This window comes from Hyla sarda, chromosome 6, assembly GCF_029499605.1.
Source record: "Hyla sarda isolate aHylSar1 chromosome 6, aHylSar1.hap1, whole genome shotgun sequence".
Lineage (NCBI taxonomy): Eukaryota > Metazoa > Chordata > Amphibia > Anura > Hylidae > Hyla > Hyla sarda.
Window position 1 is genome coordinate 224712398 of NC_079194.1, and position 26259 is coordinate 224738656.

The 26259-nt window shown below is 45.3% G+C and overlaps 1 protein-coding gene across 1 annotated transcript in view; it reads right to left on the reverse strand.

The window, feature by feature from the left end:
- QSER1 (glutamine and serine rich 1) overlaps positions 1-26259 on the reverse strand; it is a 90749-nt gene that overhangs the window by 30605 nt on the left and 33885 nt on the right. Inside the window, exons 2-4 of the mRNA XM_056526608.1 lie at positions 7448-7560; positions 5597-5758; positions 876-4427 (exon numbers count right to left, since the gene is read on the reverse strand). Of these exons, the coding sequence (XP_056382583.1) occupies positions 876-4427; positions 5597-5758; positions 7448-7560 (3827 nt within the window). The remainder of the gene's footprint in view (positions 1-875; positions 4428-5596; positions 5759-7447; positions 7561-26259) is intronic.

A 26259-nucleotide genomic window follows, 5' to 3' on the forward strand; every position in this document is an offset into this window, starting at 1 on the left:
CTAATGTATATAGAGAGAACAAAGACTGTCACTCAATGACATATCAGGGAACATGAAGGATTAGGCAAGCTTAACTTCAGCATTCCCAATCATTTGTTCCCAGGGAAGATATATACTTCAATGGGCAGCGATAAATCATCTATTGTCAGAAGAATATTCTTGTCTACCCATTAAAATAAACCTGCATGATCCGTCAAGGTGAGTATGCATATTTGAGTTAAGGAACAGCTTGTCAGACAAACAAGGTAAATTCACACCACGTTCAGGTTTTATGCCTCCGTGGTACAAATCAGGCTGGATAAGCTCCTATCCGCTTGCGGACATATATTCGTTGTGGACTCCACTCAACACAATGAACCCGAGAGTCACCTAGTGACTCTGTTTTGGCAATTTTCTGACTGAATCCAACTTTTGGCTTGGACTGAAAACCGCAGCAGACCCAGATTTTCAATCCAGACAAAAAGTCTAACAAAGACCCAAACAGAATAACCAGCTGACTCTGTTCATGTCATTGGATTAAATGGGTCCCAGCACTGATAAGTCAGTAGACTGTTTTGAGCTTCTCCTGCCGGATCTGTGCCACGGATGTGGTGGTGGTGGTGTGAATGCACCCTGAGTGCAAAATTGAGATCATTTTGTAGTAGCTTGGGACTGCTATTACAGTCAAATCACATTCACAAAGCTGCATTACCAGTCACTATACTATAAGATGGATGCCATAATAGCTGGCAAACAATGAAGAGGCGGCAGTGCTTACTACAGCACCATAACCAGCATTCGTGACTGGAATCAGACCAAAAATCTGATATTGATGACTTATCCTAAGTATTTGCTATATAAAACGTAGCTCAAGCTCTTGGGAACATAACACTTACCTGCTTTATTCTTTTTATCCCCGTTCTCATCTAATGCAGACAAGGCTGTGGTGATGCTCTTCTGAAGATCATTATTGCCTCCGACAGAATCATCATCATCAGAAGAAAAGGAAGGCAAAGCCTCCAGGTTCTTCTTAAACTCCTCCTCAGTCTTTTTAGGAGAGCTCCCCACCTCAGAACCTGCTGACTGAGGCTGAGGAAGCGGGCCAGGACAGGGGGTCTTTATCACTGGGGTACATGGCCTTCTGATTCGGTTAGGTACACGCACAGCAGGAGCTGAAAACTGCTGCTTTGGTCCAGTCTTTAAAAAGTCCAAGAAGGATGCAATAAAACCAGTTTTGACTTCTGGTTGTTTCTCCTCCACTTCCTTTATCTTCTGTCTCATCCTTTCTTGGTGCTGGTAGCTATCATAGTAACCCTCAGTGACGTGTGAGGAGTACTGTATCCCCACGTCAGGGCCTTTTGACAATGGCCGTTTCATCTGTACATTTCGCTTAGCTTGTTTGACGTTTGCATTTTCATCATCTGTAAAATGTTTCATTGGCATTTTATCCTTTCCCTTCATCTTTTGAAGGCCGTCTTGGCCTAGATCTTGGCAGTCTTCTTCCATTTGGCCACTAGAGCTGCTACCTGCTTGAGTATCACTTTTTGTCAAATGCTGAACTTGTCCAGCTACAGTGTCATCTGTGTTCATCATATAGTCTCCATCAGATGGCGAATTTTCATCATTGAGGTTTTTTGTACTGCCCAAGAATTCCGAATCTCCAATATCTCCCTCTATGTCATTAGTGTCCTTGGATTCATTCTTCTTAACCATCTCAGAATTCTTTTCATGGTCATCCTGACTGGTCCCTAGCACTGGTGAACCCATGCCGCTTGGCAAGTCTTGCTCTAAAGGCTGAATCTGGTTTTGATCAAGACCTGTATTTTTGGAATGAGTCGTAGAAATCGTAGAAAGGTTTATTGCTGTTTGGCCACCATTTAATGAAAGACTGTTTAGATTCTGCTGCTGCTTTGGGGGTGTATAATTTGCAGACGAGTTCCTTATATTTAGAGACTGGAAACGGGACTTTGAATCATCTGGTTTGACAGATAAATTGTCCTCGCCAGAAGACTTGGCAAACTCTTGGGCGGCTGTAGCTGCTAAAATGTCATCAACATGAGACAAAAAGTTCCTTTCATCACTGAGCAACATTGACTCTGTAAAACACATTGGGTTCAAAGATTCAAATTGGTTCTTTGAGTCTAGCCGTTGTCTCTGGCCAAAATCTTTAGTCTGCAAGTGTTGCTGCATATGCTTCCCATCAGAGGTGTCCATTTTGATGACATCTGAGCTTTGTTGGTGGAGATTTGGTTGAGGCTGGCCTCCATTGCTCTGGATAATGTGGCCATCCATTTGAAGGAATTGCGATGCTACCTGCTGAGGACTCTGAATACGCTGCATTGACGCAGGGGCCTTTGCTTGCCCCATGTTTGACTGTAAAATGGATTGCTGAAACATTTGTAAATCTGAATCTAGAAGTACCTGCGTACCTTGTAGTTGAAGATGCTGAGGATGCCTCAAAACTGCTTGGAGCTGTGGTGAGGTGCTTGGCTGCTCCGGAAGCTTTGTTTCGTGCACTTTGTGCAACATGTTATGCTGACTCAAGTCCTTAGCACTAACCTGTGCAGGCTGTATTAAGTCTGTTGAATTCTTAGCATCATGGCCAGATGAACTGTTCATATGACCTACGTGCTGAGACATATGACCTACAGGGCTCATCATTCGCTCATCTTTTTTTGACCCTTGAAGGCCAAGAACTTGGTCTTCCAGACGTGAATTACTCTTAATAACACTTTGAGAGTATCGGTCATCCGCCTTTGAAACACTGTAAGCCGTCTCCTGAGGAGTCATCTCCCCTTCATTCAGTCCTTGAGCAGAAGACTCGATACTGGTTTGCTGTTGTAATGCCTGTAAATCTGGCATCTGAAATTTCTCCTCTTGTTTTACGCTTGCATACAGGTTGTTTTCAGATTTCCTCTTCACATAGGATTTGGAGTCCGCAGTCCTACTATTTTGCAATGCTTGTGAATGAGGAGGGGATGAAAAGGAGGAGGGGGGGACAGTTGGCAAAAACTTTTGAGACTGTGGGGAAGTGGAGTCTTGCGCAGCCTGGGATGAATGCATAGAAATGTAATTTTGAGTAGGACTTGAGGCAGGTAAAGTCTGTCCACGAGAGGAAGCAGAAAATGGAAGAGATGGGGATGATAGTGGTAGGTTTTGTCCTGAATTATAACTGTCTGAAGGACTTACTGGTGACATCACTTGTGATTGAGATGAATAGCTAACTTGTGATTGACTGACCGGAGTTAAACCCTGAGTGTTACTGGAAGAATAACTTTGCGTCTGGTTAGCTGAAGACAAATCTCTTGTTTGATCGGAGTAGTTCTCGCTTGAGACTGAAGGCAGCGTAAGCGGCTGATCCGTTGAGTAACTTAGTGTCTGGCTGCCAGAGGTTATGGTTTGTGATTGGCTAGAGAATGCAGTCAGTGGTTTGTATAAAGGAGGCAGCTTTTCCGATTTGATTGTTGAGAACACTTGCGATTGGCTAGCAGATGGCAGGTTAGGGGACTGCGTTGAGACATAGCTAGGAGACTGACTTACGGGTAAAAGGCTACTAAGCTGTGCTGTGGAAAAAGCTTGTGCTTGGCTTGAAATGACAGAACTCTGGTTCTGAGAAGACTTTATATAACTTTGGGTCTGCCCAGGAGACGCTACACTCTGAGATTTGGGGGTCTTTGAGGACCTCGGAGGAGCCTTTGTAGGACAGTTTTTTGCTTTTGTAGAAGAGGGAGGAAAACCGGGGGATGGTATGACAGATGGGTAAGATTGAGATAATTCCACAGAAACTTGAGGGGTTTTTTGTACCGGTCCACCATTGCTCACCTGAGTAAGAGCTCCAAGAGGAGCACATAACAGAGCGGACTGTCTCGATGTGTCGTGCAAGGCAGCCCCAGTTGTACTTGTTAAATAATTCGGTAAGGAATGCTGAGTACCAGATAGCTGTGCCTGTACAGACTGAGTACTAGAAGGCCTCTGATGGTGTTTTATAACACTACATTCCCTCTGAAGTGCTCTTTCGATGGAGGCAGTAGAACCAGTAAACACTGATGTACTGTATGGCTGAGCAGTCTGCTGGGTCCCACCAAGTGCTGATGGCAACAAACTGAACTGGGGCTGTAACAGATGTGGTGCAGATTCCTGGGCAGACCGATATGTTGAGGACTGTGGTATGCCGGTACTTAGCACAGCACTGCCAAGACGTTCAAAGGTCAAGGCAGTAGGAGTCTGTGATGACTTGATCTGAAGCAAAGGGTCATGATGAGAAAGCAGACCATTTGTCGTAGCACTGAAAGTCCCATCTTGAAGAGTTAAAGATGGTGTTGTGGCAAAGTTTCTAGAGCTGAATGTATTCGGGTGCTGATAGGCCGAAAGCGCAGATGTTGGAAATGTTCCAGAGGTTTGTAAAGCTCCAGTAACAAACAGTTCTGTCGCTGTCGAGGAATGCATGCCTGGAAACAATGAGAAACAGTTAGACTGCAAAACAAGTTCCTTACTACTAAGTGGTTATAGTAAAAACAATGCACTCAAAACACATACCTAGAAAAGGCATCACATACTGTTGATGTAAACAGGTAGGTTATCAAATTAGAAGGGTTTAAACTTTTGTCTGCTTCTACCTTTACTGTTTAAATACTTTAAGTGCTTCCATGCACAGGAAGGGTTACGGTCATAATAAACAACAAAACATCAAAAGTTGTGGATCGCACCGGGCATCACTGCTGAGATTGTGATATATTAGCTGAGGAAGCAGGCAACATAAAGCTGCGCTCTCAAGTCAGACAGGGGTTCCGTCCATTTCTATGCATAGAAGTCTCTGCAGAGAAATTTAAGGATCACTGCAGCACTAAGAACCAAACTTGGCCAAATCCTTAGGGACTCTACTGCAGAAAATGAGCAGCTGACACTACAATGCAGCTGAAAACTGCACGAAACAGCATGTACCTGGGTTTTCAATTGCATCATAGATGCTTTGTTTCTAAACTTTAAGTCTCTAATCTTAAAGGGGTTTTCCGATCAGACAAGAAGTTATTCCCTATCCACAGGATAGTGGATAACTAGCTGATCCCAGAAGGTCTGGCTGCTGGGGGCCCCCTGGGATCTTGAAAATGGGGTTCCTAATCTCCGTTAGAATGGAGCTGCAGGTCACACATGCGTCACTGCTCTATTCATTCTTTATACGTGCCATGGAACAGTACAGAGTTCACCTGTTTCAGGCAGCTCCTGTAGAGAATGAATGGAGCAGCGGAGCACACGTGTGACTCGCTATTCCATTGTAGCGGGAGACTGGGGTCCCCTGCAAAAGGACCCCCAAACAAACCCCCCAAAATAACTGTCAGAAAGGAAAACCCTTTATGTCTCCGGACAACAATACTCACCTACCCATGTTTCCCCACAGCTGCTGGGCCAAAACTTTTAGCCCCCAATCATCAATATTCCTACATGGTGCTGTGTTATCCCAACAAGAACTGCCCTGCTCAACCAATCACTATAGAACTTTAAAAATAATAAAACTAGTAGATAACCTGTTCTCAATTAGACCTGTCCAGCATACTCTACTAAGAAGTATAGATCAGATACTACAAGTTCAGTAGATATAAAAGTAATGAGTTGCCATTACCAGTTTGCCATGATGGGGCCCTGAACTGTGGCAGAAGGGTGGTGCCTGATGACGCTGCCTGAGCGGTCCGAGACTCTATTGCAGATAAAAAGTTCATCACCGAAGTTTCTGTAGTGTTACTACCGGCCACATGGAGGCTGGTGTCAAAGAGGCCAGATAAACCTGTAACCAAGAAAAGATTTTTCAAAACAATATAAGAAAGTCAACTGAGCAACTCAAGAAAAGCATTTTATACCAAATTTTTCTTAATGAACAATGCTATTACGCCTGTCTGTCTGTTTGATCACGAAAAAGCTCTATTATCTCCCCTATATGAACTTGTAGGATACAGCCCCCTTCCGAAGGGTAAAAGATTGGGTCCAGAATATAAAGATAAGACACAGGGTCTGTGGTGATTATGTGACCACCACCACAATACCTTGCACCCCTTTCTATGTACAGTGATCCCTCAACTTACAATGGCCTCAACATACAATAGCTTCAACATACAATGGACTTTTCTGGGCCATTGTAAGTTGAAACCAGACTCAACATACAACGTACGGACAGTCCAGATCTGTGAAACGTGTCAATGGCCGGAAGAACCGACCAATCGGAATGGGCATGCACTGGTAAAACCCCTGTATTACTGAAGCGTATGCACTGACTGATGTTTGGTAGCGCCCCCCCCTACAGTACAGGGAGGTATTACATATTCTGTACTCTTTACCTGTACCAGGGTTACCTGCTCCTCTGGACACCAGGTAAGGGTGACTCCATGTTACTTTTTTTTTTAGGACACTTCATACTGTACAGGAGCCTAAAGAAGCTCCTGTCCTCTACATAGACCAGTGTTTCCCAAGCAGGGTGCCCCCAGCTGTTGCAAAACTACAACTCACAGCATGCCCGGACAGCCTTTGGCTGTCCGGGCATGCTGGGAGTTGTAGTTTTGCAACAGCTGGAGGCACCATGCTTGGGAAACACTGACATAGACAGTGATTTACAGCTCCCAGCAGCTCTTTCTTACTTTTATATGTAAGGATTTGCTTTATCTATATTAGTTATCTACTTATTTTTCTTTAATTCTCACTTTTTCCTATTTTTTGGAATACATTTTGGTGGCTTTAGAACCAATTGCCAGGTTTCCATAGAGTTCTGGTCTCAACATACAATGGTTTCAACATACAATGGTCGTCCCAGAGCCAATTAATATTGTAACCTGAGGGACCACTGTATCTAAATAACAGCATTTGCAAGCATGGCCCACAATAAAAGCAGTTATCGCATAAACACCTTGGGAACAAAATTTGTGGGGTGGTAGGCATCATTACTCATGATCGCAGAAGGTCTCAGGACTGAGACCTGATGCCATCTAAGCCTTTGACACATCTGACCTACAAAAAAAATTATATTAAATGACATTAATGCTTTAAAAGGCGAGATACACCACTTGTAGCATTCTAGGCACAGATATCACAAGGTCCCAAAATGCTTTACAAGTATCCAGAGGTCAGTACAAGGAGTCCTTCTGCGCTCCTCTTCTCAGCTCTGAGGGACAGCTCTAGTGTCCAATCCTTAAACTACAAGTTGATCAGGGAAGAAGCACTCCATGCTCTGCTCACTTATCAAGAAGGATCAATCGGCGTGATCAGAAATTAAGGTATGTACAGGAGTAACTAAAAGTACTCTATATGGAACAGTCAGCATTTTCAGGGCTCAAAACTACAGTGTAGCATAAGAGATCTGACATACGATATAAATAAAATATATCTAAAAGTGGCACAGGATACAGCAACAGTTACTATGTTTAGAGACCGTTTTCTATGAGTGAATTTGGTCATTTCCAACCATCATGTACACGACTTGCTCTACCTGTAGGATGATGTGTGGTGGCATATCCAGGGAGCTGATGAGTGGCTGCATAGGTCTGTCGGTGCAGGAGCTCCGTTTCTGAATGAGAAGGATGTCCAGTTCCATAGCTCAGACTGTACAAATAAACAAATTATAGTAGTTAGATAGACTCTGGGACGAAGACTATTGAAGCATTACATTTCTGCCTTTCATAAAACCAAATTCGGGGGGGAATAGAGTTAATGTTTTAGTCCATGATCCCAAAACTAAGTTGCACAGAAAATACAGGACTTTTTGTAAAGTTCACAATAAAGTAATGTTGCAAGAGGATGTGAAAGAGCAAGTTATTATATCAAAACACTTTCTGCAACCAAATAAAATCATTATTCTAATACAAAGTATACAATCTGCAGTGTTTCTTTAGCATGCTGACAGGTTTGCATGGAATGTAAATGATGCTTTCTAAACCCCCATTCTAGGGATCGACCGATATCGTTTTTTTAGGGCCGATACCGATAATCGGTGCAGGTTAGGGCCGATAGCCGATAACTTATACAGATATTCCGGTATAAGTTATCGGCTATTTAACTCCCTGCGACACCGCTGCAGATCATTGATTTAAAGCGGGCGCTTTAAATCAATGATCTGCAGTGGCTTTTGCGGGGCCATAGACCGCCGCCGCCACCCGCTTCTCTCCCCTACCTGCCAGGGTGGTCCGGGCCATCCATCCATCGTTCATGTAGTGTCCGGGGGCGTTCTGGGTGGAGGGTGGTCCGGTCCGGGCTGTCCTTCTCCGGCAGTCATCTTCTCCACTCCGGGCAGGCTCCGGCCTAGTACGCTGCATAGACGTCGCTGCGCAGTGACGCCCGTGCGCAGCGACGCACCTGACGTCACGGCGTAGCGGCGTCTATGCAGCGTACTAGGCCGGAGCCTGCCCGGAGTGGAGAAGAAGACCGTGGGAGAAGAAGGACAGCCCGGACCGGACCACCCTCCACCCGGAACGCCCCCGGACACTACATGAAGGAAGGATGGCCTGGACCACCCCCATTACGGGTAAGTTTCATTTTTTTATTGACTCGGAGGGTGGGGGAGGGGCCCGACCGGTATACCGCCTAGCATCACGGTGGGGGGTGCGGTGCGGCGGGTCGAGGGGGTGGCGGTCGCGGTGGGGGCGGTGCGGGGGCGGGGCATTATCAGCTTATCGGCAAGATAATTGCCGATACCGATAATGCCCAAAATCGTGATTATCGGCCGATAATATCGGCCATACCGATAATCGGTCGATCCCTACCCCATTCACATGCATTATGCTGCATTTTGATGCTGTTTCCTGCAATTAACAATAACACAACACATAAATAGCAGCAAAACAGTGCAGGGCATTTTAATAGTTAAAATCCAGCTTCACTTATTTCTATAAAAAGGGACAGACACCTGTCCTGCACTCTGGTGTCTTTGGCGCGCCCCACTGCTCCATGAAGTAGGGAGAGTCAGGGCCCCGTCCTGGAAACCCAGAAGGGGTCCCAGAGGTTGGACCCCCCCAAAAAGTCAGGTGAGCAGCAAATTAACCACCGTGAGGAGAAAAAGGACCTGGCTGGAGTCTTCACCCCTAGAGGGGAATTTTAAGTGCGGCCACTGCAAGTTCTTCATCACAGGAAAAACCTCACAATCGGTGGAGTGGAAATCCATGTCAAGGACCTCACCACCTGTCGTACTACAAGTCATCTACTGCCTGACATGCCAGTCATTTTTTTTTTGAGGGGTCAACCATACGCCCTCTTTTCAATCGACTAAGAGTAGGGCTGGGCAGTATGACCAGAAACACATATCACGGTATTTTTGCAAGTTATGGCGATTTCACGGTATTTAACGGTATTCCCCCCTCCCCCCCCAGGAACTAATCATATATGACCCTCTAAATACCTCAACCCCCCCCCCCCCTCCCCTGCAGGCCGCGGCGCTTTAAATTCATGAAGTGCGGGCCGCCGGCACTTTAAATGAATGAGATGCGGCCGCGGTGCGGCCCCCCCCCCCCCCCCCTCGAATGAATTATCATCTGCAGGTGGGGGGCCCAACCGGTATTGCGGTATGGGAAAAATTCATATCGTGCAGGGAAAAAATTTCAGTATGAACTGGTATACCGCCCAGCCCTATTAGAGAGCACATCCATCTTACTAGCAAATGGCTAGGAGTCCTGAGGATCGCTCAGCACATCGGTGAAGCCCATGGAGGCTCTGCAGATGTGCTTAGATGCTTCGGCACAGCAGTCATGAGGGACCCACGCCCGGGACTTGATTCCAATACCAGATTACGGCAAGAAGATGAAGCACGCTGGATTTCCAAGCTAAGAGCAACTGGTGCTCTCAGACTTAGTGATCAAACAAAATTATTCAGTTCATTTTGTTCATTGAGTTTTCATACTTTTGATACATCACTTGCTATCTGTATGTGTTCTCTTTCTCTTTTCCAGATCCCGATCCTCCCCTTTTGCTTCCCAGATTGGATACTGTCTAAAGCCCCCCTTGTCGGGTTGAGCCGCCTACTGCAGGCTTGGTGAACGGCATTGTACCGTTTACCTGTTGCTATGACTTCGTTGCCCGTCAGCTGTCTGCACCGTGTGCAATAGCAGGTGACCAAGTGGGATTCTGCCACGAAACGATTTTCTGCCACGAAACGATTTTCCGCATCTATGAAGAGTGCTACGTCTCATTTCTTTATATAGCATTTCTGCTTACCATATTCTCGGGACATTGTTACAACGCCCCCCCAGTGCACCCGATACAGCCATAATACATACATTACACTTCCTGCCACCGACCCACCTACAGGAGCCCTGGTGCCGAGCAGCTTGCATTCTCTGCTTCCACATTCCCCCCAAAAATCAGACAACTGATAGGGGAAAAGTTTGAGGGCTGGAATAGCAAGTTCACCAATAATGACAGCACATGGTCTCTGCTGGTCTTTTAGACTACAGAGAGGTCTTTTGGCTTCACTGCACTGGCAGGGTTTGCAGCCCTTTGTACAAGCCCTTTTTGACCTTAACCCCTTAAAGAGTAGCTCCCACCATCCTCTTTTTTTTTTCTGTCCCTGCTTATTGCCCATCTATCCCTAACCCCCTCCCTGCCTTTATTTTTTTTTATTTTTTATTATCTTAAAAATGGCATTTTGTCTGCCTGGTAGTGTGCTCACTACCAGGCAGACTTCCCCAGCAGGCACCACGTCACTGATGCCTGCTGGGGGCCGAGTTCCGCCCATAATTCTGACAGGGTGCCTCCAGCTGTTTCACCACTACAACTCCCAGCATGCCCTGACATCTATTTGCTGTCAGGGCATGCTGGGAGTTGTAGTGGGGAAACAACTGGAGGCACCCTGTGTTGGAAGACACCCAGCCCCCGACCAATATCGTACCCCCCCTCCCCCTCACCTGTGCCGGACCATGAGCGGGGGTCCGTAGCAAGCAACAAGTGTATGCCCGGCTTCCTGTCATGCCCGTACACTCTGGAAACTGTCTCTATGTTTCTGGAGGATTGAAAGTCCTCCAGAACCATAGAGAGAGTTACCAGAGTGTAGGAGCATGACAGGAAGCCGGGCATACACTTGTTGCTCCATATAACGCGCTCCCCCGGCAATGACAGGACACAGCTGCAAGGAGCAGTGAGGAGGCGGCGTATCCCCACTGGAGCCGGGGCTGTAAGCAGAGGTAAGAGCCATGTTCCTACCTGCTGCAGGGAGAATATGCAGCAGGGAGGCGGCCAGTGTGTGAGTCCAGGGAGCCAATGCGCAGCCCTGGATTTCACTGTGCTCACTCTCCCCTGTTTGATTGACAGGCGGGAGCGAGCACCGCAGTGACTGGAATTTCGACTCATTGCCGGGCTCAAATGAGACGAAATTCTGTAGTGACGTCACTGCCGAATGCATTCGGCCACTAGGAGGGCGACCCCTAGTGGCCGAATTTAAAAGTGATTTTAAACTGGTTTAAAATCACTTTTTTTAATTAAACTATATTAGAGATATGTTGTAGTACTTAAGTACTACAACATATCAATTTTTTTATTTCGTGACAGTGCCCATTTAAGGACCAAGGTCGTACACTTACGCCCCGAGTCTGCTCGCTTTCTATAACGCGGGGTTAAAGTGTGACCCTGCGTCATAGCGGGTCGGGCCCGGCCTCTAACAACGGTCGAAACCCGTGATTAATAACGCGCGTCACTGATTGCCGCACGTTATTAACCGTTTAGACACGGCGTTCAAAGTTGATAGACGCATCTAAAGTTGTTAAAATGCATCCCCGGCAGCTCAGTCTGGCTGATCGGGACCATCGCAGTGTACACCTTCATGTAATTATGGTTTTTGTCAGAAGTACGACAAAATCAAACCTATATAAAGTAGGGTATCATTTTAACCATATGGACCTACAGAATGATGATAAGGTGTCATTTTTTACCGAAAACAATGATTTTTTTTTTTCCGTCTCACCGTAGATTTTTGGGTAAAATGACTGATCTCTGCAAAGTAGAATTGGTGGCGCAAAAAATAAGCCATTATATGTATATTTAAGTGCAAAATTGAAAGGGTTATGATTTTTAAAAGGTGATGAGGAAAAAACAAAAGTGCAAAAACTGAAAAACGGTAGGTCCTGACCAGGCCAATTAGATATACAGGCCATAGTGTGTGGCAGTAATATATACAGGGTTATAGTATATGGCAGTAATATATGCAGGGGTATAGTATGTGGCAGTATTATATTCAGGGTGTACAGTGTGTGGCAGTAATATATTTAGGGGTACAGTGTGTGACCAATATATTTAAGGGCACAGTGTGTGGCAGCATTATATTCAGGGGTACAGTATGTGGCAGACTTTTCAGGGGTACAGCTTGCAACAGTTTTATATTCGGGGGTACACAATTTATTTAGAGGTACAGTGCGGCAGTATTACATTCAGGGGCAGTATTTTATTGTCTGTGGCAGCATTATTTTCATGGGTACAGTATGTGGTAGTATTTTCAGGGGCACAGTATGCAGCAGTATTATTTTCAGGGGTACAGTATGCAGCAGTATTATTTTCAGGGGCACAGTATGCAGCAGTATTATTTTCAGGGGCACAGTATGCGGCAGTATTATTTTCAGGGGCACAGTATGCAGCAGTATTATTTTCAGGGGCACAGTATGCAGCAGTATTATTTTCAGGGGTACAGTAGGCAGTGGTATTTAGGGGTACAGTATGCAGCAGTATTATTTTCAGGGGTACAGTATGCGGCAGTATTCAGAAAATATGGGAAACAGTACATTTACATCCTGCAGAGTTCAGTCATTTTACCTATATCATTCATGGCACTGCGGCCCCCAGGCTTTAGTGCTTAGCCTGGACCTTTATCAGTGAAAGACCTGGATGAGTGAACCCTCACTAAAAATAGTTGAGTACCCCTGATCTATATCAATCACTTGATTGCTAATACTGTTCAGTGCTATGCATAGGGCATAGCACTGATCAGTGTTATCAGCGATCTTCTGCTCTGGTCTGCTCAATCTCAGACCAGAGCAAAAGACGGACGGAGGCAGGTGAGGGGACCTCTGTCCGCCATTTTAGACGATTGCTGCAGGCAATGGCGATAGAGGATGTCTGCCATTATCGGCGGGTCCCGGACCTACCGGTAATGGCGGGTCCCAGACCTGAAGTGTATGACGCGAGCACTGCTCCAATGCTCGCGGGCATGTACAGGACATAAATGTACATTTTGTTCTCCTTTGTGCAGGTAAGTCCAGTCTATATAATCTAATACCAACCACTGGCCCACCTACTCCGTGTGACTGACAGAAGATATGACAAGATAAGCTGGATTGCCCTGGACTTTTGCCATTCTGAGCAATTGAAGAAAAAAAAAAGAAAAAAAAAAAAAGAAGAAGAAGAAAAGTATTCTCTCTCACCAATGGAGAGAACTATAGAAATGTAAAATGTATGCACCAAATTCTAATGACTATCCATATCTAACCATGTTCCTATTTATTCCCCTATTTAGGGGTCCACTTTAGGGCAGCTGACTGACTACAGCCAGGACAGGAGAAACCACTGATCCCAGAAAGTTGACCCCTTAACAGCAGCAAGATCAACAGGGACTCCCTATTTTGATTAGGATGCAGGAAAGCCTGGAACTTTGATGCTGGAGCATCTGGAATTTATCAGTTAAACAGTTAAACTGTTCCAAATGCTGGAGCCGACAGCACGTGACGTCATAGCCCCGCCCCCTCAATGCAAGTCTATGGGAGGGGGCGTGACAGCCGTCACGCCCCCTCGCATAGACTTGCATTGAGGGGGCTTGGCCTGACATCATGAGGGACGGGGCTATGACATCACGAGCTCCCGGCACCGACTCCAGCGTTCGGAACGGTTTGTTCCAAACGCTGAGCAGCGGAGTACCCCTTTAAGGATTGGTTTCATTTCCTACCATATTTGCTACAAAATGATTATACACTGCTCATCCTTTTTACCAAGTGTCTCCACATCAATGCTATGGTTTTGTTTCCTGTACAAAAATAAGGGGTACAGTAGCAGCAGTGTGACCAACTTTGGATAGCGTACAACACTGAAGACATCCAACGTAGAGGCCGTGCACGGTACAGACAATGGTTCCTGAGATGATTGTGTGAATTGCTGAGTGCAAGGCATAACTGGTTTCTGAAGACCTCCATCTGGAAGAGATGAGGCATAAACACTGAAAATAGCACCAGCGCACACAATTCTGGCTGGGCTTGAAATGCGCTGCACAATAAAACTGAAAAGTATAGCTCATTATAGGCAATAAAGAAAAAAAATCCCTGACTGCTTATGACAGTGAATGTGGATGGTCATGAGCTCATACTGTGTGGCAGGCTTCCAAGGCTTATAAAATACAGACAGCCATTCTCGCAGGAAGCCTTCACAAGCCTGGGCTTTTCAATGATTCACAAAGACACTTGGAGGCAGGGAATATATAGTGTAAACGGTCTTTACAGACTTCTACAGTGTCGTTACTTTATTATAGTGATTGCTTTCAGAACCTCTAAAATGAGACCTCGAGAAACATTCGAGATCCCAGACAGATAGATTAAAGTGTTACCTTAGTAATGGAGGCCTAACCAAGATATGGAAGTGTGAGCTCATGCATTTTGTAGTTTAATAGGAAAAAACAAGCAGGGATAGGGGGGAAGTTTATTCTAGCTTATGTGGAAAAATTTGTCTTTAGTCAAAAAGAAGTTTTATTGTGTTAAAGAAAAGCCATGACCACATGATCTGGTAACTTTAAAAAGGGTTCTCCAGGATTTAACGGCAGCTCAGATAATCCTTGACCGCAGCGATGTGCTGCCTAGGCTAGTGATTGGCTGAGCAGCAGTCTGAGGTATTGAGCCACAGTACCAGGTAAAAGACTGACGCCAGGGCTCCATTCATCACACGATTGCTCAGCCAATCACTGGCCGAGGGGGACATCGCTGTGGCCAGCAATTAGTCGAGCTGGCCAGCAGCTGGTCCACCAAAAGGAACCAGAAAACCGCAACGGAGAACAGGAGCAGGATACTGGAAGCCCGGCACGACACAAATCCAGGTTTTTGGTTTTTAAAACGCCAGCATATACCTGTAGTGTACAAACAAATTTAGACTGTGATCACACTGTAATTTAGTGGTTATTCCGGCACCCAAAGACAAAACCAAAACAGACACCATTAAAGACAAGGGGCGTGAACAGAGGCTAAGGGATACAGGGATTTGGTACTTTACTAGTGATGGCTTATCTTTGGGATAGGTCATCAGAATCAGATTGGCAGGGGTCTGACTCGTAAAAAATACTATTAACCCCTTCAGGACGGAGCCCATTTTGGCCTTAAGGACCGGAGCGTTTTTTGCACATCTGACCACTGTCACTTTAAACATTAATAACTCTGGAATGCTTTTAGTTATCATTCTGATTCCGAGATTGTTTTTTCGTGACATATTCTACTTTAACATAGTGGTAAATTTTTGTCGATACTTGCATCCTTTCTTGGTGAAAAATCCGTAAATTTGATGAAAAATTTGAAAATTTAGCATTTTTCTAACTTTGAAGCTTTCTGCTTGTAAGGAAAATGGATATTACGAATACATTTTTTTTTGGTTCACATATACAATATGTCTACTTTATGTTTGCATCATAAAATTGACGTGTTTTTACTTTTGGAAGACACCAGAGGGCTTCAACGTTCAGCAGCAATTTTCCGATTTTTCACAAAATTTTCAAACTCAGTATTTTTCAGGGACCAGTTCAGGTTTGAAGTGGATTTGAAGGGTCTTCATATTAGAAATACCCCATAAATGACCCCATTATAAAAACTACACCCCCCAAAGTATTCAAAAATGACATTCAGTCAGCGTTTTAACCCTTTAGGTGTTTCACACGAATAGCAGCAAAGTGAAGGAGAAAATTCACAATCTTCATTTTTTACACTCACATGTTCTTGTAGACCCAATTTTTGAATTTTTACAAGGGGTAAAAGGACAAAATTTTTACTTGTATTTGTAGCCCAATTTCTCTCGAGTAAGCAGATACCTCATATGTCTATGTAAAGTGTTCAGCGGGCGCAGTAGAGGGCTCAGAAGGGAAGGAGCGACAAGGGGATTTTGGAGAGTACGTTTTTCTGAAATGGTTTTTGGGGGGCATGTTACCTTTAGGTAGCCCTTATGGTGCCAGAACAGCAAAAAAAAAACACATGGCATACCATTTTGGAAACTAGACCCCTCGGGGAATGTAACATGGGATAAAGTGAACCTTAATACCCCACAGGTGTTTCACGACTTTTGCAAATGTAAAAAAAAAAAAAAAATGCTTGTTTTCCCCCAAAAAATTTATTTTTAAAAAGGGTAATAGCAGAAAATACCCCTAAAAATTTGAAGCCCAATTTCTCCCGATTCAGAAAACACCCCATATGGGGGTGAAAAGTGCTCTGTTGGCGCACTACAGGTCTCAGAAGAGAAGGAGTCACATTTGGCTTTTTGAACGCAAATTTTGCTCTGGGGGCAGGCCGCATTTAGGAAGCCCCTATGGTGCCAGGATAGCAAAAAAAAAACACATGGCATACCATTCTGGAAACTAGACCCCTCGGGGAACGTAACAAGGGGTTAAGTGAACCTTTATACCCCACAGGTGTTTCACGACTTTTGCATATGTAAAAAAATTTTTTTTTTTTTACCTAAAATGCTTGTTTTCCCAAAAATTTTACATTTTTAAAAAGGGTAAAAGCAGAAAATACCCCCCAAAATTTGTAACACAAATTCTCCCGAGTACGGCGATACCCCATATGTGACCCTAAACTGTTGCCTTGAAATACGACAGGGCTCCAAAGTGAGAGCGCCATGCGCATTTGAGGCCTAAATGAGGGATTGCATAGGGGTGGACATTGGGAATCACTGGCGTAGAATACCCCTAACAGGGTGCCTCCAGCTGTTGCAAAACTCCCAGCATGCCTGGACAGTCAACGGCTGTCCGACAATACTGGGAGTTGTTTTGCAACAGCTGGAGGCTCCGTTCTGGAAACAGTGGCGTACCAGACGTTTTTCATTTTTATTGGGGAGGGGGGCTGTGTAGGGGTATGTGTATATGTAGTGTTTTTTACTTTTTATTTTATTTTTTGTGTTAGTGTAGTGTAGTGTTTTTAGGGTACAGTCGCACGGGCGGGGGTTCACAGTAGTTTCTCGCTGGCAATTTGAGCTGCAGCAGAAAGTTTGCGGCAGCTCAAATTTGCAGTCAGATACTTACTGTAATCCTCCGCCCATGTGAGTGTACCCTGTACGTTCACATTGGGGGGGGGGGGGGACGGGGACATCCAGCTGTTGCATAACTACAACTCCCAGCATGCCCGTTGGCTGTCGGTGACTGCTGAGAGTTGCAGTTTTGCAACAACTGTAGGCACACTGGTTATGTATCACTGAGTTTGTGACCTAACTCAGTGTTTCACAACCAGTGTGCCTCCAGCTGTTGCAAAACTACAACTCCCAGCATGTACGGTGCATGGTGTACGGTGACTGCTGAGAGTTGTAGTTTGCAACAGCTGGAGGCACACCGGTCGTGAAACACTGAGTTAGGTAAAAAAAAAACTCTGAGTTTCACAACCAGTGTGCCTTCAGCTGTTGCAAAACTACAACTCTCAGCAGTCACCGACAGCCAACGGGCATGCTGGGAGTTGTAGTTATGCAACCAGCAGATGCACCACTACAACTCCCAGCATGCACTTTAGCTGTTTGTGCAAGCTGGGAGTTGTAGTTAGACAACAGCTGAAGGTACACTTTTCCATAGAAAGAATGTGCCTCCAGCTGTTGCAAAACCATAAGTCCCAGCATGCCCATAAGGGAATGCTGGGAGTTGTGGTGGTCTGCCTCCTGCTGTTGCATAACTACAGCTCCCAGCATGCCCTTGTTGCATGCTGGGAGCTGTTGCTAAGCAACAGCAGGAGGCTGTCACTCACCTCCAACGATACAGCCGCACAGGTCAGTCCCTCGTCGTCTCCGCCGCCGCAGCTGCTCCTGGGGCCCCGATCCCAACAGGGGCGCCGGGGATCGGGGTCCCCAGCACCGGGGGTCGTCTTCCCGCACCCGCTCACGTCCTCCAGAAGAGGGGCGGAGCGGGTGCGGGAGTGACACCCGCAGCAGGCGCCCTGATTGGTCGGCCGGTAATCCGGCCGACGAATCAGGGCGATCGTGAGGTGGCACCAGTGCCACCTCACCCCTGCAGGCTCTGGCTGTTCGGGGCCGTCTCTGACGGCCCCGAACAGCCAGTAATTCCGGGTCATCGGGTCACTGGAGACCCGATTGACCCGGAATCGCCACAGATCGCTGGACTGAATTGTCCAGCGATCTGCTGCGATCGCCGACATGGGGGGGCATAATGACCCCCCTGGGCGATATGCCGGGATGCCTGCTGAACGATTTCAGCAGGCATCCGGCTCCGGTCCCCAACCGGCTAGCGGTGGGGGCCGGAATTCCCACGGGCGTATGGATACGCCCTCGGTCCTTAAGGACTCGGGATTCAGGGCGTATCCATACGCCCTATGTCCTGAAGAGGTTAATCAGCTAATTAAAAGGGACTGAAGCCTTTTTATTGTTTACCAGGCACAGTTCCATGCATTATGCAGTGGTCATTCCTGGTACTACAGCTAAGTCCAATTCAAGTGACTATAGACATTGCCTCTACAATACGTATGGAGCTGTGCCTAGTAAACAAAGAAGAAGCTACTGCTTCATCTTGCTGTGTATGGTGTGATACCGTCCGGCCCCAAGCTGATTCTTGTAGCTGGGGGCTGCTGTTAATAGCAGGCATGCGGCGATCATCGCAGGCGGCTATTAACCCTTTAGATTGCCGCTGTCAAAGCTGACAGCGGCATCTAAAAGGGACCTTTCAACACTCCCTGCTGGTCCAGTAGGGTGGATCGCCCCCCCGTAGCATGATCGTGGGAGGCGGAGGGCGATCCACTGCTGAGGTAGCTGGAGGGCTTACCTCTCCACAGGCGCTGGTCCTGGCTCTGAGATTGATAAAGCCTGGCAGGACCAGGCTTTATCAATCAAGTGCAGAGCACACAGATCAATGTAGTTCTATGGAACCACATTGATCTGTATGAGGAATCTAATGATTCCTCCTAAAAGTCCCAATAAAGTATTAAAAACAAAAGTTAAATAAAAGTTTAAAAAAAACACCCATTAACCCCTTCCATATTAAAAGTTTGAATCGCCCTTATCCCAAATTCCATATAAGAAAAAAATTAAACTAAAAAAAATTATATATATATATATATATATATATATATATATATATATATATATATATATATATACATACACACACACACACACACACATAAAAACAAACATGTGGTCCGAACTACAACAATATGCTAATGAAACCACACGGTCAATGGTGTAAACGTAAAAAAAAAATAATAATAATAATCACTTTTTGGTCACTTTGTATACCCCCCCCCCCCCCCCCAAAAAAAAAAAAAAAATTATAAAAGCGCTTTTAAAAAGCCCCATCAAAAAATGTACCAATAAAAACTTCAGATCACAGCACAAAAAATGAGCCTTCACACATCCCTGTATATGGAAAAAAAATAAAATAAATAAAAGTTAGAGGTCAGAAAATGACCATTTTAACCCCTTAAACGGAGGGTTTTTCAGCTTTTGCATTTTCGTTTTTTCTTCATCACCTTCTAAAAATAATAACACTTAATATTGCACCTAAAAATCCATATGATGGCTTCTTTTTTTTACCAATTCTACTTTGTAATGACATCAGTCATTTTACCCAAAAATCTACGGCGAAACGGAAAAAAAAAATCATTGTGCGACAAAATGAAAGAAAAACGCCATTTTGTAATTTTGGCAGCTTCTGTAGTGTATTTTTCAGTAAAAATTACACCTTATTATTCTGTAGGTCCATACGATTAAAATGATACCCTACTTATATAGGTTGGATTTTGTCTTACTTCTGGAAAAAATCATAACTACATGCAGGAAAATTTATATGTTTAAAATTGTCATCTTTTGACCCCTATAACTTTTATTTTTCCATGAACGGGGCGGTATGAGGGCTAATTTTTTTGCGCCGTGATCTGAAGTTTTTATCGGTGCCATTTTTGTTTTGATCAGACTTTTTGAACACTTTCTATTAATTTTTTTATGGTATAAAAAGTGACAAAAAAAAACGCTATTTTGGACTTTGGATTTTTTTTGCGTGTACACCATTGACCGTGCGGTTTAATTAACAATATATTTTTATAGTCGGACATTTATGCACCCGGCGACACCACATATATGTCTATTTTTACATACAGTTTTTTTTTTTTTATGGGAAAAGGGGGGTGATTCAAACTTATTAGGGAAGGGGTTAAATGATCTTTATTCACTTTTTTTTGCAATGTAATAGCTCCCATAGGGGACTATAACATGCAGTACATTGAATCAATACACTGATCACTGCCATTGCATTGCAATGCATTGATCAGTGTTATCGGCAGTCGATTGTTCAAGCCTGGATTTCAGGCTTGGGGCAATCAATCGCCAATCGGACGGACAGAAGACAGGTAATGCACGCTTCTGTTGCGTTCTAGCTGATCGGCAGATTGCGATTTTACCACGATGGTCCCGATCAGCCTGACTGAGCTGCCGGGAAGCTGATACTTTCACTTTAGACGCAGCGATCAACTTTGATCGCAGCGTCTAAAGAGTTGATGCCAGACATCATCCAGAACGGTGATGTCCGGCATTAGCAACCGGGACCCACCGGGTATGATGTGCGCTCACCTGCTGAGCGAGCATCATACCTCAGGAGACTCTTATGGACGTTTATAGTCAAGGGAAAAAAAAAATCCTTAGACGGGCCCCGGAGGTTAAGTGCATGGTTAGATGGCCCAATCCAACCATAAGTAACCGTAAGGTAGGTCAGGAACCATTTCTACACATATATTGCTCTACAATGAATGATACAATCCAATCCTTGGCTTGCTATGAGTATTGTGGACTCTTACAGATGATGGGAAGAGACAAAATGCAAAGATCAAATACAGTGAACAAACCTATGACAAATGTTCTATTGTATGGAAGGATAAAAACTGTTCTTTTTCCTTTATTTTTCAATCCCTGGTGTAGGGAGTATTAGAAGAAAATGGAGAGAGATGGCAGGATAATTATAGAAACTGGATCAGGCCGGCTTTAAGTAAATCCATACGGCAGAGGAATGGAAATATTTTACTGCTCCAATGTATGTGATATATGGACATTAGCATTCAGGTCATTAGCATTCAGTTCTACTTTCCCAAGTAATGTGAAATAAGCCCCCTGCCTACTATATTACACAGTGGGGGTATATAAACATATTCTATATTCATACACACGCACACCACAACTGTCAGCCTACAAGATCAGCATAAGCCCCTAAAACAAGAATCGGAGAGGTGCCACTTTCTGTGCGGGTTGTCAATTCCAGAAAAACATACCTACTGCCACAGTCGCCCTCTAGGATCACACATTCATATGCATCACAGACTTTGACTCACCCACTTGCCTGCTACTGTAATCCTCCACCGATATTAAATGTTAACGCGTAGCCAAGAGTCCGCTTAGTGTAACCGCGTAGCCAAGAGTCCGCTTAGTGTAACCGCGTAGCCAAGAGTCCGCTTAGTGTAACCGCGTAGCCAAGAGTCCGCTTAGTGTAACCGCGTAGCCAAGAGTCCGCTTAGTGTAACCGCGTAGCCAAGAGTCCGCTTAGTGTAACCGCGTAGGCAAAAGTCCGCTTACTGTAACCGCGTAGCCAAGAGTCCGCTTACTGTAACCGCGTAGCCAAGAGTCCGCTTACTGTAACCGCGTAGCCAAGAGTCCGCTTACTGTAACCGCGTAGCCAAGAGTCCGCTTACTGTAACCGCGTAGCCAAGAGTCCGCTTACTGTAACCGCGTAGCCAAGAGTCCGCTTACTGTAACCGCGTAGCCAAGAGTCAAAATCACAGCTCAGCTTTGGTTTTTCAAAACGAGCTGTGATTGGTTGTTCTCTGTCTACGACAAACATCAGATACATTTTTGTCTAAGACAGATTGACAAATCTTGGCCTATAACTGTGTTGTGTATATGAATCCTATGTTACAGCCTAAGCAGTGATCTATTATGTCCCTGCAGTACACGATTTCAGCTGTCGGGGGCGTGTTTGTCAAAAAGCTTCCTGACTGTTTCTATTAACAACCAGCAGAATTGTAAACAGCTCTTGACTTTTATATAGGGTTTAATTTAGAACCAGAATAATCTAAGGCAAAATATAACGGATTGTTTTACTGTCCAATTCTGAGTACATTTTACAAACCTTTAGGTTGTCTGACAATGTAAAGGGAGCACAGACACCCTTAAAGGGGTACTCCACTGGCTAGTGTGGAACTAAATGTTCCAAATGCTGTTTTCGTGCAGCGGGGGATCAGCCACGCCCACTCGTGACTTCACGGCCACTCCCCCCTCAATGCAAGTCTATGGGAGGGGGCGTGACAGCCGTCACGCCCCCTCCCATAGACTTGCATTGAGGGGGCGTAGTCAACCCCCTCAGCACGAAAACAGCGATCGGAACATTTAGTTCCACACTAGCCAGTGGGGTACCCCTTTAATAAAGGTACGGCCAAACAAGATATTGCTCTTATCACCGAATGAACATGTCCACTCTGAATGGGAAGAGGTAGGAAAGATGCTGCCAGGAACCTCTTGTGGCTGCTTGTGGTCATGCTGACATGCTCCATGACCAACAGTTGGCACCATACACATGATGATCTCCCAGAATCAGTGGATTTAGCCAATATTAATGTATATTGGAATTTCAGACACAGGATAACAATAATTAACAATCCAGCCATGTATGGTAAAACAATTACCCAACCGTTACAGGGTTGTGGAAATCCAATTGCCCGACATCTGGGACATGCAGGTGAGTTTATCAGGCAATTTAGCCCTCCTTCAGGCAATCAGAACTGCCCAAAACATCCCCCCCCCCCCCCCCCAGACTAGTACGGCAGTGCTCCGGGTGTATGGAGTGGGCTCATACCTTAAGCCTGCTCAATACCCAGCAGCCCCCCTGTATATTGCTGTAGCAGAGGGCTGCTGCTAATTGTCGGCAAGCAGCGCCTGCCGCGCCTGACTATTAACCCTTTAGATCGGCGCTGTCAAAGCTGACGGCAGCATCTAAAGGGACTTGTGAATGCTCCCTAGTGGTCTAGTGTGGTGGATACTGGGATTTGTAGGTTTTGCAACATCTGGAGGTCCAGAGTTTGGAGACCACTGTAAGCGCATGTACAAAACCTCCCCTTTTATATGCATTCAGGAATATTTAAAAATTACAAAAATGTTGTACTTAAAAGGGGTCCTCCGGTGCGTACACATCTTATCCCCTATCCAAAGGATAGGGGATAAGATGCCTGATAGCGGGAGTCCCGCAGCTGGGGACCCCCAGGATCATGCACGCGGAACCCCGTTTGTAATCAGTGCCCGGAGCATGTTTGCTCCGGGTCTGATTAAGGTCAACCGCAGGGCCAGCGGCGTGTGACGTCAATCCTCCGCCCTCGTGTGACGTCACGCTCCGCCCCTCAATGCAAGCCTACGGGAGGAGGCGTGACAGCTATCGTCACACGCCACCGGCCCTGCGGTCGAGCGTAATCAGACCCGGAGCGAACACGGTCCGGGGACTGATTACAAACGGGGTGCCGCGTGCATGATCACAGCGGCAGGACTCCCGCGATCAGGCATCTTGTCCCCTATCCTTTGGATAGGGGATAAGATGTGTAAGCACCGGAGTACACCTTTAAGGCCCATTCACACCACAGGCATATTGCTTTGAATTTCCAAGCGGATTCCACTTGAAGTAGCCCCCTGCTGATCTTAATGGGAGGCTGCTGCAGAGTTCACTCATCAGAAGTTACATAGCAGAACATCCAACAAGGAAGTTTATTTCGCCGAAGAAACTACCTACAGGGAGACCGTACATACAGAATATGCGGGGTAGTGATAGAGTTATACTAGCTGTGCAAAATATATCTGAGAACAAAGTTAAATGTGTTTAAACAACCACAAAATTCTCCAAACCCTACCTTAAGGTTAGTGCTACATGATATCCTCTGGCTGCTGACACTGCAACTAGGTAAGGATTTCTGGAGACTGTCATGTTGCGGACACTTGAGTCATTCACTATAATCAGTGTTGTCCTTAAAACGGTGTACTCCACCCTTAAACATCTTATCCCCTATCCCAGGCATAGGCAACCTTCGGCACTGCAGATGTTTTGGACTACATCTCCCATGATGCTTTTGCAGCATTTTGGTTTTAAGAGCATCATGGGAGATGTAGTTCAAAAACTCTGCAGTGCCAACGTTTGCCTATGCCTGGCTGTTGGGACCCCTGAAGATCTCCAGAGGGGCACCCCAGTCATCTGGTGCAATCTGTGCTGGATCACAGGCAACCAGAGCAGTCATGCCCCCTCTACTCATGTCAATGGGAGGAGGCGTGATTGCTATGTACTGGCTGTCACACCCTCTCCCATAGACATGAATGGAGGGGGCATGGAGTGACGCCATGAACACGAAAGCTCCAAGCTTGTGTTCAGAACACTGCAATGCTGGCCTGGAGATCTTGGTGGGTCCCAGCAGCTGGGCCCCCGCACTCAGACATCTAATCCTTTGAATATGGGATAAGTAATTTAGGGGCGGAATATCCCTTTAAACTAGAGGTACATTTCGTAGCCCTCCCTTTGTTTCGTGCAACCCATCAATAGAGTTTACAGTCTCTCTTTAAATTACTAGGGAAAAATAAGTAATGTTTCTAAGACAAACAAAGCTTTAAAAAAATATAAAATAAAAATGAAAAAAGCAGCACTCTATACAGTGGTTTACGATTGCTAAATAAGCCACCTGCTTTACAAACACCCTCTATAACTGCGCGAGTCTCTGCAAAGTTCATCCAGGTCAAACACCTTGTTTAGAAAAATGGTGAGATAATTGAAACGCTAAAGAGATTCCCTGGTGGAAAGCATAGGACATTATCATGAAGGGGTGCTGGAAGGCGGCCAACATCTCGCACACACTGGCAGCGCTGCCGGCTTGAAAGCTGACGTGTCAAACAGCGAGCCACTCATTGTCCCCAGAATGTCACCGACAACCGTGGATGACTTGATATGGAAACAGCAGGCTCCCTCCCGATACCACAGAGTCATTTATACAGAGCCGTCCGGAGACTTCATGACAAGACGAGTAGAGACTAAAGCTGCTGCGTACAACACACAATAAGATTGGACCGGTTTAGAAAAAGGTCCTACACAAGTAGAAGTCATATTCACGGGTATGACGTATGAGGTTGCCATAGAGTCGAGCTCCCTAAATATGATCGAACTTTATCGTAAGACAGAATGGCACCAATGTAGCATAACATTTTTCTTAAAGAAGTATTCCAGCCAAAAACATTCAATCAACATCCAAACTATCCCACAGACTGCTAGAACAAGGTCCAAGGAAATCCACTATGCAGGTTCATTTCTACTGTGAGATGGAGAGATCTACTGAAAAGTTCCACACTAGAAATCTCCTGAAAAGTCAGTTTACTGCGCGCGTTTCCCTTAATGGGCCGACCACAAGGCCTCCGCAGAGAGATGACAGAAATAGAACTGCGGCAACTAATCTACCAATAATGAGGTCACCTCATATGTATCAAATTGTGACATGACCCTTATTCCAACCCCTTTGTATAGTTCATTCAGGCAACACAGGTCACTTGTCCGCAAGTGGCTGCAGCCGTGACCCAGCCGCTGCCAGAAATCCATTAAAGATCTTCTGGGATACACACGACCCTATTAACTTTTATTCTAAACATGTAAATTGTAGGGAACATCCTCTGGCACAGTAAACATATTTCCCCCCCACATTTTGGACAGAATGAATTCTCCCTGCACATCAGAGAATTTGGAGAGTAGAATAATTGATATACAACTCTAAACTAAATAAACTAATGTATCTTGAGCACAGTGGTACTTTATCTTAAGGGTCTATTCACATGTACAGTATTCTGCGCAGATATCATGTGCAGGATTTCAAGCTGTGTTCAGTCATTTAATTTACATTGACATCTGAGATGAGATGAGCGAACTTACAGTAAATTCAATTCGTCACAAACTTCTCGGCTCGGCAGTTGATGACTTATCCTGCATAAATTAGTTCAGCTTTCCGGTGCTCCTGTGGGCTGGAAAAGGTGGATACAGTCCTAGGAGAATCTTTCCTAGAATGTATCCACCTTTTCCAGCCCACGGGAGCACCTGAAAGCTGAACTAAT